This window comes from Somniosus microcephalus, chromosome 22 (assembly GCF_052327205.1).
Source record: "Somniosus microcephalus isolate GS21.2 chromosome 22, FLI_Smic_1.0, whole genome shotgun sequence".
NCBI lineage: Eukaryota > Metazoa > Chordata > Chondrichthyes > Squaliformes > Somniosidae > Somniosus > Somniosus microcephalus.
In genome coordinates this window covers 56,435,601-56,448,209 of record NC_141008.1, presented here as the reverse complement: position 1 = coordinate 56,448,209, position 12,609 = coordinate 56,435,601, and the positions used below count along the sequence as shown (strand labels likewise).

The 12,609-nt window shown below is 42.6% G+C and overlaps 1 protein-coding gene across 8 annotated transcripts in view; it reads left to right on the top strand.

Moving 5' to 3' along the window:
- nf1a (neurofibromin 1a) overlaps positions 1–12,609 on the top strand; it is a 301,749-nt gene that overhangs the window by 89,953 nt on the left and 199,187 nt on the right. For all 8 annotated transcript variants that reach the window (XM_085964799.1, XM_085964798.1, XM_085964806.1 and 5 more), the window contains 4 exons: positions 2,189–2,302; positions 2,761–2,840; positions 5,098–5,221; positions 11,023–11,269. In XM_085964799.1, the coding sequence (XP_085820925.1) occupies positions 2,189–2,302; positions 2,761–2,840; positions 5,098–5,221; positions 11,023–11,269 (565 nt within the window). The remainder of the gene's footprint in view (positions 1–2,188; positions 2,303–2,760; positions 2,841–5,097; positions 5,222–11,022; positions 11,270–12,609) is intronic.

Below are 12,609 nucleotides of genomic sequence, written 5' to 3'. Positions count from 1 at the left end.
GACCAATAGAAACTGCTGCCAGGAGTAAGCTCATCCATTGAGGTAAGAAGGGCCTAATCTTCCTGCTACCCAGTTGGGCGAACGCCTGTCTACTGGCACTTGAATATGCTGAGACTGTCGGTGAGATTCGGCTCCAATTTCATTAAACTCAGCGATGTGCATCCAGAATAAAAGGACATTGCAATAAAGGTACTTTGTATCAATAGCCCAATGAGTATAATTCTGTCAATGTGAAATTTGCTATGACATTAATGCTAAAGTCAAGAATTTGTGATTAAGGCTCTGAACTCTTGGGACACCATGAAACTGACAACAGTAGCACGTATTGCCTACAGTTCATCTTTAACAACTCCTTACTGGTGGGGAAACTTTTTTTCAAAAAAAAGTTTTCATGGTTTAACTTGGAACTATTTGATCATCTGTTGATGCACCTCCCTTCTGAAAATCACTCCCTGCCATGTAACTGAGAAGAAATAATAAAGGAAATGGGCATGATCCTGTCAGAAAGTGGCTAGAGTTCAGAAACGCGAAGGAGCATGATGTGTTGCAGCTGGAAATGTCCGAGGCTCTTGGACCAGTATTGGTCAGTTTTATACCATGGTCATGGATCTCGCAGATGAGTTTGTGAAATAGTGCAGCGGATTTAAACAAGCCATTGCTGTGCGGCCAAGAACGTTTTCGGCTTTCGTAGCTACTTTGGCAAAGATGAGTTGTGGAACATGGAAAGCATTGGACCTTGTGAAAGGCAAAGGAGTTCAGTTTAATTTAAAATGGGTTATCGTTTGACATTGACTTTGGCCTTCCCCAAGCGCTGAAGTTGAAGAGCCAGATACTGGCGCAGCGGCCATGTGCTGGTTGGCCTCCGTTCGTGCTGTCATTTCTGTGATGTGTTCTGAGGTAGGGAAGAAACCAAATCCGCCATTTTCAGCGAGAGGTGCAAGACCAACTGAGTAGTTGGGGATGGAAACATGTAAGATGGTGATGGAAAGACATAGCACTTCAGAACTAGTAGGTGTGATTGAAGAAAGTTTAATTTTTAACCTCCCAAGCTTTCGTGAGCTATACAGAACAAGTTGATAAACTTACCAGATTTGCAATTTTTTTTATTGTGCTCGTCAAGGTGACCGAGATCTGCCTCATTCTCAGAAAAGTGCCCCTATTGCCCAAGTGAATTTTTTTTCACTTTTCCTTTAATAACCATTCTTATGACCCATCTGAGTGAGAAGACACATTTACCAGTAAGTTATACTTCCATAATAGTGGGCTAAGTAACGCTTCAGGTTGAAGATCCAACTTGGTTACCTTGTTGTTCAAATATTACAGATTGAGTCGATTGAGAAATTGAGCATGTACATTGGCAAAGCAGATAGAAGCATGTTGAGAGAAATCTGGGAACAGAAGGACCCTTTTGATACCAGCCACAATTCAGTCCAACAGTGTTATGGTTTTCATCCCAGTAACTCTGAAACCGGACTCGGGCTGTCACTGAAAGAGAGATGTAAAAGCTGAACACACTTTATTAATGTCTGGAAAGGATATTTGGATTAGAATATGAATAGAACATTAATGGGGTTTTAGGTGTCATGACACAGCAGCATAGCAGATGATTGTGGTTGATGGACTTCTAATACCTGCCAATGGCAACAGTAAAGAAAAAACTACATTTGTACTGTAAGGATCGTTTCCTTTAACCCACAATTAGTATTATTTGTTTTGTATAGTTACCCTGTTGAACTATATAATCTTCATATAAGTATTATGTTGCATAATTCTTTAAGAAATATGATCTAAGCCATGTTTTCTATTGGTTGAAATTCAGTTAAGTACCCAAATGTCTTCAGACACTTGTGTTGCAGTCTTTGTTTTTGTTTGATAAGAATGTACAATTTACAACTTAAATTCTTAAAAGCTGCAAGTGCCAAGGCTGAAGACGGTTCTTTTCTCCAAACTGATACATTTCATAGTTAAAGCTTTAAACTGTTTTTACGTGTAATCTGAGTAGAGAATATTTCATGATCTTTATCCTATGCAATCCTATGAAATTGTTGCCAACTTAAAAACAAAAATGAAGTTTTCAGTATGAATAAAAATTTGCAAAAGATAGATTTTTGTGCCGGTTTCTTTCAACTGGGCTCTTTTCTTTGAGTTGCATCTTTCTACTTTCCAAAATACTGTGTTTGCTATGCAGAATCCAGGGAAGCTCGGACATGAAATTCAGAGCAGCACTGCTGAGTTGATAACTGGTCTAGTTCAGCTGGTTCCACAGACGAGCATGTCTGAGATAGCACAGGAAGCCATGGAGGTAAGAAATGTACTGCTCCAGTTCTGTTCTATAAGATCTGTGTGTGTATTGCATCTGTTCTCTTTTGCATTTTTTCCTCAGCGCTGCTAAATTGCTAGCTTTTTTCAGTTCTGGCGAAGGGTTGTACCTGGAATGTTGCTCTACCTTCACAGATGCCGATAGAACTGCTATGCATTTCCATCATTTTATGTCTTCCTTCGTGTATTATATATTTTTTCTAACAGCAGCTCTTTAAGGAAAGGAAACACCTACCCAGACTGAGTGCTCCCAATATTTACTTGAGGTTAACCACACTGATAATCTAAGACTTGAGAGATCAAATGGTTTTGGTGTTGGGCGAAGACATCGGTGCATTGATTGTTGGGAGACTCAAAGATTTGATCAAAAGCTCTCGCTGTTGTTGGGCCAAACTTGCATTTACACTAAATTAAAACTTTCCCTGCCATTTCTATTTTCAGGCCTTGTTAGTTCTTCACCAACCAGAAAACATAGAGTTATGGAACCCAGATGCACCAATAGAAACCTTCTGGGATATAAGGTGAGGAACTTCAGCTTATAGCAGGTATTCCATAAACTTCCAAATGTATTCTTCATATTTTGAATACACTGTTCTTTTACCCGTTCTGTTTTCACAACAGAACTACATAGTTCTTGCATGTAGAAGTTTGTATTCTTTAAGGCTATCTTTCTTTGGCTGTTAAATATATGTACATTATTTGCATTGCAACATGCTTTCTCCTCCCCCTTGCCTTAATAACATTGAAGCATTGTAGAAATAATTCACAGCATAATAGTACAAGATAGCCACCCTTTAAAAGTTTTAATTGAGCATCTTAAGTCCAGTGCCTTGGTCTTGTAGTTCTACCAAGATTGCACTGTTAAATCTTGATATGCATGTGGAAATGATGGGCCCCTATTTTAATTGTACACTTGATATGTACCAATACATGGATATGCACAATTAATTGGATTGAAAAACAAAATCAACAGAAAGTTGCCAGATTGCTATGGGCCTGTTGCCACACTTGTGGCTGGATTTAGTCATTCAGGTCAGGTTCCACTGAATCCTCTATTTTCAGTAATAAAACAAAAACTTTTTCTTTTTCTGCTGCTTAGTTAAGCAACCTACACAAGAAATTTAATCTTCCAGTTGGAGACGAGTTTCATTTCTGCAATGAGGGCAAATTGGATAGTGTTGTCCAAGAGCTGCTTTTTGCACGCTTAGTCTATTCTTAAAGCACTTAATTCAAACTATCTGATCATTTTGTATTTTTAGTAGTAATTTGCCATTTTGTCTGGTTTGCACTGCTTTGTTCAATTATGGGATAATTCAAATTTAACAAACCATCTACCCCAAATTATCAGTAGATTGTAGATGCCTACAGATGTGGCATTATTCAAAGCTTGGTATGGAAGCTAAAAAGAGGAGAAAAATAAGCTCAACAGAGTAAAAAGAAAACTTTAATGGAAACAAATTTTATGATTTCAAAATGTTTGTTTGAAATTCGGGTACTCCACACACAGTTATATTACATAAGAACATAAGGAGGAGCAGGAGTAGGCCATACGGCCCCTCGGGCCTGCTCCGCCATTCAATAGGATCATGGCTGATCTGAACCTAGACTCGCGTCCACTTCCCTGCCCGCTCCCCGTAACCCCTAATTCCCTTATCAGCTAGGAAACTGTCTATCTCCGTTTTAAATTCATTTAATGTCGCAGCTTCCACAGCTCTCTGGGGTAGCAAATTCCATAGATTTACTACCCTCCTGAGTGAAGAAGTTTCTCCTCATCTCAGTTTTGAAAGGGCAGCCCCTTATTCTAAGATTATGCCCCCTAGTTCTAGTCTCACCCATCAGTGGAAAACTGTTCAAGGAAAACTGTTTGGGTTTGGAAGAAGTACTTTCAATGTATTCTCTTTCCTTCCACAGTCTACTTTGGAAACCTTGTTAAAGTCTCTCTAACCCGTTCATATTTGAAGCTGATTCTTGTAGCTTCATGGACAGCATGATATGTGTGAAAATCTATACTGTAGCCTGTGCTAGGAGTCCCATCAGCAAGCAGCGCTGCAGAATCCAGTGGTGATTGCCATTCTGTTCAGTCCTGGATGGAGAATCTGAAAGTGCATTCAATAGCTGGATGCTGCTGTAGTCTCTCTCTTGCTCTGCCACCACCTGCTCACATTGAGGACCAAAAAGCAAAGGATGGCAATCACCTGACTTTGTGAAGTCATTCATCAACATCGACTGAGTGCCTCTGCCTGTTTTGAGGCCTGAAATGGCAAATCATTGTGGAGTTGCAATAATTGGTTTAAAAATCTGATGTCTCCTTTCAAAATTGGAGATTTTACAAATCATGTTTTTTAAAATTGGGTGAGGCTATGGAGATGGAGTACTTACTGTGTGCAGTCCATTTTTAGTCAGGCTCACCACTTCAAGAAGCAGCAGTTGCAGTTCAGCTCAAGTTCAGAAATTAGTCTCGGGATCAAACTTTGAGAGAATGAAATGATATAATTTGAGAATAGCAAGCTTGCTGCATCCTTGGTGCCTCACTTGGTAAACAGCAGTCAAGTGGTCAACTTGTAATGCAGTGGACATTCTGAAATGGTGATGTTTTGTAATGGGTTGCATGATAAAACTAGCTCCGCTTTAATTGTGCTCCCTCCAACCCCCAGGCAGTCCATAAAAGGTGCAATTTACATTCTCCCTCTTAGACGAGCTGTCATTTCCCCCCACCACTAAGTATCTAACTGAAACCCTGATGTCTTGTTTCTAATAACGCTTCTTTTGTGCTGACAGCTCTCAGGTTCTATTTTTCATCTGTAAGAAATTGATCGCTCATCAGATGCTGAACAGCACAGAGATTCTCAAGTGGTTGCGGGAGATTCTAATCTGTCGGAATAAGTTTCTACTGAAGAATAAGGTAGTACAAGACTTCAGAACTTCCCCTCTGGGACTTCTTAAAGATAAAATAAAATCTTAAGATCTAGTTACAACCCCCCCCACCCCGAGTAAATGTTAACTGAATTGCTTAAAAAAATTTTTTTTTGGGGGGGGGAAATAAATGCACTCTTGGCATGGTGATATTGCAGATGGTATGAGTAATAAAGAGATAATAGTCATCTTTGCGTGCAATCTTTCACTTTAATTTCTAGCATATAAAACCTACGCCAGGGTGCCCTTCCTTGGGTGGAAGAATAGGTTGCCATTAGCCACAGAATTCTGCATGGCTCCAGTAAATTACTCCACACTGTTTGGCAAGAGGGGCACTTTGCAGGGCATGAGTAGTGGTTTTTGCTCAACCATCATCCCTATTTTTTTTTCTCTCCTCTCCCTGGCCCCCCCCTCTCTCTCTCTCTCTCTCTCTCTCTCTCTCTCTCTCTCTCTCTCTCTCTCCTCTCTCCTCTCTCCTCTCTCTCTCTCTCTCTCTCTCTCTCTCTCTCTCTCTCTCTCTCTTTCCCTCCCCCCCCCCCCCCCCTCACAGTTGGTTTGCTCATTCTTTTTAAAAATTTGTTTATGGGATGTGGGAGTCGCTGGCAAGGCCAGCATTTCTTGTCCTTCCCTAATTGCCCTTGAGAAGGTAGTGGTGAGCCACCTTCTTGAACCACTGCAGTCCATATGGTGAAGGTGCTCCCACAGTGCTGTTAACTAGGGAGTTCCAGGCTTTTGACCCAGCGACGATGAAGGAACGGTCGATATACTTCTAAGTCAGGATGGTGTGTGACTTGGAGGGGAACTTGGAGGTGGTGGTGTTCCCATGTGCCTGCTGCCCTTGTCCTTCTGGGTGGTCGAGGTCGCGGGTTTGGGAGGTGCTGCCGAAGAAACCTTGGCGAGTTGCTGCAGTGCATCTTGTAGATGGTACACACTGCAGCCACGGTATGCCGGTGGTGGAAGGAGTGAATGTTTAAGGTGGTGGACGGGGTGCCAATCAAGCGGGCTGCTTTGTCCTGGATGGCGTCGAGCTTCTTGAGTGTTGTTGGAGCTGCACTCATCCAGGCAAGTGGCGAGTATTCCATCACACTCCTGACTTGTGCCTTGCAGATGGTGGATAGGCTTTGGGGAGTCAGGAGGTGAGACACTCGCTGCAGAATACCCAGCCTCTGACCTGCTCTTGTTGCTCATCCAACATGATGGATGTTGATAACGAGGATTTAATGGTAGCCTTCAGCCATCTTGGCCCCAAGTCCCTCTGCCTCTTTACTTTTCTCTTTTTTTTAAAAAGCCCCTTGTGAACCTATCCCTTTAACCAAACCTTGGTCATCGCTCTTAACCTCCCCACAAAGGCTCGCCGTACATAGTGTGGGATTTTTTTCTACATTGAAGCTGCTGTATAACTGCACATTTTTGTTGAGAACAGAAAGGTAGCGATTTTTTTAAATTTTTATTAGGGCTAATGTAAACCGATTTTTATTTTATTTTGGGGTTAAGAGAATAGGATGTGGGGGTGGGGTGGTGGTTGGGGGAAGAAGTTGATTATTTCATTTTGACGCTGTAAAATAACACCTTCGAACACACAGATCTAGTACCGCGGCAGTGTGGAAACAGCTTTTACGGCCCTGTATATTCCCGTCATTCTCATTTGGGTTGTTGTACTGTGAAAGGGTGCTTGCCCCTGGATGGATGCCAAATGAGAGAGAAAGTCCTCTTCCCAGCTAAGAGTGGTATTTATTGCTGACTGTTAGGGAACTGTTTTTGCAATTTATGTGACCCGTGAAGGAGCAAGGCAATAAAATAAATTTTCTAGTTTGATATGCTCACCTATTTTCACCTAACGTTAGTCGGCCGACAGATGCAAAGTTGTCTTGATTCTGGATTCAAATTTTCATTTCTGAAATTTTAACTTGCTGTGTCAGTGTCACAAACTAACAGCCTTACAGTGCTTATTCACAGAATCACAGAATCACAGAAACCCCACAGCGCAGATAGAGGCCATTTCAGCCCATCGAGCCTGCACCGACACATATCCCACCCGATCCCCGTAACCCCCACATATCCCACCCTATCCCCATAACCCCACGTATTTAATCCCCCCTAACACTAAGGGTCAATTTATCATAGCCAATCAACCTAACCCGCACATCTTTGGACTGTGGGAGGAAACCGGAGCACCCGGAGGAAACCCACGCAGACACAGGGAGAATGTGCAAACTCCACACAGACAGTCACCCGAGGCCGGATTCGAACCCGGGTCCCTGGCGCTGTGAGGCAACAGTGCTAACCACTTGCCACCGTAGAAATTTAGATCGGTAGTCTGTTCCCATTTTTATTTACTCAGCACTTTATCACAGTCCTCAAATCTCAAAGCACTTCCCACACAATTGATTACTTTGTAATGCAGTGACTGTTGTGCTTTTCCTACAAATAGAGATAAAACCCAAGTAGTTTCAAGTGTCCATGTATCCGTTATTTTCACAGCATTTACCAGTTTTTAAGGTAAATTTATTTTGCAGCGACTTGTTGCAGATTTCTACAGTTAATGAGTGTTGCATGATTTGGTGACGAGTACCGCAGTCGCTTGCTGCCAGAAATAAGTTGTCCTGTTTTTCCTCTATCCTTGCCTTTAAATCCCATTGGGATCCATGTTGTACTCGGCTGAAGGCAGGACCATCCCATACACAGACATCTGTGGGGTTGTTGTCAGTCCTATCGCATGGTTAACCAGACGAGTGGTACTCTTGGGTAATTTGGGGAAGGGGATTCTCTCTTTCCTCCCCCTTCCCCAGTTTACTCTGTCTGTCTCTCTGTCTGTCTCTCTGTCTGTCTCTCTGTCTGTCTCTCTGTCTGTCTCTCTGTCTGTCTCTCTGTCTGTCTCTCTGTCTGTCTCTCTGTCTGTCTCTCTGTCTGTCTCTCTGTCTGTCTCTCTGTCTGTCTCTCTGTCTGTCTCTCTGTCTGTCTCTCTGTCTGTCTCTCTGTCTGTCTCTCTGTCTGTCTCTCTGTCTGTCTCTCTGTCTGTCTCTCTGTCTGTCTGTCTCTGTCTGTCTGTCTCTGTCTGTCTGTCTCTGTCTGTCTGTGTCTGTCTGTCTGTCTGTCTGTCTCTCTGTCTGTCTCTCTGTCTGTCTCTGTCTGTCTCTCTGCCGCCATCACCAGGATCGACAGCCTTGTTTCCTGAGAATATTAGTTCAGATCGGAATTTCACTCTTGTTGGTCTCCTCATTGAGTCCACTGTGCTACTGTTGTAGCTGCTGCATGGCAGATGGCTATATTTGAAGAGGGTTTTTCCTGCAGATATTTGTGGAAATTATTAAACCTTTTAAATGCAAAACTGTTAAGGTACTTCAGTGACAATTTCATTTCTTAAGTTACCAGAGTGCGCCCATATACTGGCATATCAGTGGTTTATTTTCTATTAAAATTTCTAGCGTGTAGTAGTCGAGTAATTCTGCCCACAATAATGCAAGCAGTTCAGAAAAATGTTTGTGATTCTTAGTGTTGAGTACGAGGTTTCTAGCAGGGTAGATTCTGAGCAACAAGCCAATTAACAGTCATCCCTATTTAACACAGTAAACTTCTTCACTTTAGTAGCTACATAGATTTACTTTGACTCCGTTAAAATAGAGAAAAATCATTCATTTTTGGGTGTGTCAATGGGTAATGCATTTTTTGCCATTCTACATGGATTAAGTTATGGGTCTGTAAAGAATATTTTGTAGTGTTGGGATGGCAATTGCAGTTGGTACTTATGTGAATGATTAAAGCACTTGCTCCAAATTCCATTCTGCGATGTTGTAACGTGAGTGCAGAGAGCGATTTGGTACAGGCTTGATGAGCATTTGTATGATAACAGTGCTGGTTAAGACTCTAGCAGTAAAACTTTACTGGTTGGAGATTAATTTACAAATTCTAAATTTTTAGAAGTTAGCATTACGATTTGCACAATAATGTTTCTAAATCATAGAATGGTTACAGCACGGAAGGAGGCCATTCGGCCCGTCGAGCCCGTGCCAGCTCTCTGCAAGAGCACTTCAGCCAGTCCCACTCCCCCGCCCTTTCCCCGTAGCCCTGCAAATTTTTTTCCTTCAGGTACTTCTCCAACTCCCTTTTTGAAAGCCGTGATTGAATCTGCCTCCACCACCCTTTCAGGCAGAGCATTCCAGGTCCTAACCACTCGCTGAGTAAAAAGGTTTTTCCTTATATCGTCTTTGGTTCTTCTGCCAGTCACCTTAAATCTGTGTCCTCTGGTTCTCGACCCTTCTGCCAATGGGAACAGTTTCTCTCTATCTACTCTGTCCAGACCCCTCATGATTTTGAACACCTCGATCAAATCTTTTCTGTTCAAAGGAGAACAACCCAGCTTCTCCAGTCGATCCACGTAACTGAAGTCCCTCACCCCTGGAATCATTCTCGTAAATCTTTTCTGCACCCTCTCTAAGGCCTTCATATCTTTCCTAAAGTGCGGTGCCCAGAATTGGACACAATACTCCAGTTGGGGCTGAATCTAAAGTCCTCTCTCCTGCACCATCTGTCCAGCCACGCATCTGCTCTATCCTCCTAATTCTATAGTCACGTGCGGCACCGGCAGTAATCCAGAGATTACTACCTTTTGAGGTGCTGCTTTTTAATCTCTTTCCTAGCTCCCTGAAATCTGCCTGCAGGACCTCATCTCTATTTCTACCTATGTCGTTGGTACTGATATGGACCACGACCGTTGGCTGTTCACCCTCCCCCTTCAGAATGTCCTTTAGCCGCTCGGTGACATCCATAACCCTGGCACCAGCTGAGCCACCTGTGGTGCCGTGGATTTGACTCTGGCTGTACTCCCCAGAGGAACCATTGCCCTCACCAGTGCTCGGAACAGAATACTGGGTGGAGAGAGAGATGCACTCGGGACTTCTGCACTACCTGCCTGGTGGTCCTCTTCTATCTGGCGACCACCCATTCCCTCTCTGCCTGCACACTCCTTAGTTGCGGGGTGACCACCTTCTGAAACGTGCTATCCACGTAGCTCTCAGCCTCGTGAATGCACTGCAGTGACGCCAGCTGCTATTCAAGCTCCGAAACCCAGAGCTCGAGCTCCTCCAGCTGGCACCTCCTGCACACGTTATTGCCTAGGACACGGGAAGCATCCTGGAGTTCCCACATGGCCCAGGATGTGCATTCCGCTGGACCAAGCTGCCCTGCCATGCCTTTATTTATTTGACTGTTAACTAACTTTACAGAAACTTCAGACTTGGATGTATCTAATTCAAGTTATTAATAAGTTACTAATTTAATGTAGTATTAACAGTTGCTAATCTCCAAGCTCCTGCTTTATCCATAACCAGCTATTTAAATGATCTGAAGGTAATAAAAGAACCAAAGTGCTTTACTCTTCTTGAGTCAAGAATCGGGATCTTTAGGCACTTTCAGTAATTCTTGTTCCACTGCAAAGTCGAAGTATCGTGTTTAGTTTGCAATGCAGTGTTTATGGAGAAGCTATTCTGAATGGATTGTTAACGTTCTCTGATTTGGGGAGGCTAAGGATACACTTGTGTAGCTGTGTTTGGGCCATAAAATGCCTTGTAATATGCTTGATTACAAACTGATGTAATCATGATGTCACTGGATGAAAATCAAACAATCTTCTGACGGTATTATGTAATGGTACCTCGAGTCTTAACAAAAGATGTATATAGTTCATGTGTGTATAACATTAACTACGGTGACTTTAAAAAATGCTAACACTGTCTGACAGTTTCAACATTTATGGCAACTGATTCTTTGAGTAAATTGAATTTTTGAATGCAGGAGAATGCCACGCTAGGCAGCGGGATCCCCATTTGCCGTCAAGCACAGACAAAACTAGAAGTGGCGCTCTACATGTTCTTGTGGAGTCCGGATATTGAAGCCGTCCTTGTATCCATGTCATGCTTTCGGCACCTCTGTGAGGAAGCTGATATTAGGTGTGGAGTCGATGACGTGCCTGTCCAGAGCATCCTCCCAAATTATAATACGTTCATGGAGTTTGCGTCAGTCAGCAACATGATGTCGACGGGTAATTACCGATGTAGTTTGTGCCTTCTAACCCAGTGGCTGTGTGTTGGTTAATGAACTTCCATTTACAGAAGAAGAGAGACAGCTTGACCTCTTCCTCATCGTTTCCAAATTGCATTGTGTAAAATTAGAGAACTTGTCCTTTAGGGGGCCCAGTCTTGGATCTTCTGGTATTCTGGGATGTGCTAAATTGATTGGTACTGAACAGCTCGTCCCTTTTAAGGAAATGATACATTCACTAAGTTTTTTTAAAATAACGAGACCATTTTAGGCAATAAGGCAAGAATGGGATTTTTTTTGCCAAAACTTGAAGGGGGAGGAATTGTGAACAGCTCAGAATGGAAATAACTTTCTTCGCTTTAGGATAAGATTTAACCTTTTGCGCACAATCGAACTTCAGCTCATTGATGTTTCTCTCCTGCCCCAATTATTGGGTGAATTTTGGCCTGGTCAGGCTTGGAGAGAGGTGTGCCGTAGAATGGCAAGCTCTACATTTCATTGTTTTCATTCCATTCAGAGCCAGCATTAAGCAAACTCTTGTGATGTGTTGGATCATTTAGATATTGAGAAATTCTTCCTCTACATTGCCCCAATAATGTGTTATAACACGCAAAAAAGGAAAATGTAATAGATTTCAAAAGGGAAGGACCAACCTTATTGAATTATTGGAAGAAGTAACAAAGAGTAGTTAAGGATAATGAAGTAGATGTGATCTATTTGGATTTTCAAAAGGCCTTTGATAAGGTACTGCATAGTAGACTCATGACTAAAGTCAGCGCATGTGGAGTTGGAACAAGTAGCAGAATGGATAGCAAGTTGGCTGCAGAGCAGAAAATAGAGAGCAAGGGTTAAGGGTAGCTACTCAGATTGGCAAAAGGTGGGAAGTAGTGTTCCGCAAGGATCGGTGCTGGGACCAATGTTCCCTGTAAGCTGCACTTGGTTCTGCGTGACCTGTTTCTTTTAATGCGCGGTCCCTTTAAATTTCTGCGCTTGTGCGGTATTTACTATGTAAAATCCAGTGAGCGGCCTGCGCGGGAACTTTTGCGATTACTGCACGACTGCGCACATTAGCAGGAACATTGGCTGACACCACTGTTGTTCACAATTTACATAAAACGAATTGGACTTGGGAATCGGAAGTACAATTTCAAAATTTGTGGGCGGCACCAAATTTGGGGTGTAGTAAATGCTGAGGAAGACTGAGAGAAAATGTAAGATGACATTAACAAACTTGCAGAATGGGCAAATTAATTTCAATATAGATAAGTGTGAGGTGGTACATTTTGGAAGAAAGAATAAGAAAGCCACATACTGCTTGGCTAATAGTCTAACTGGGGTAGA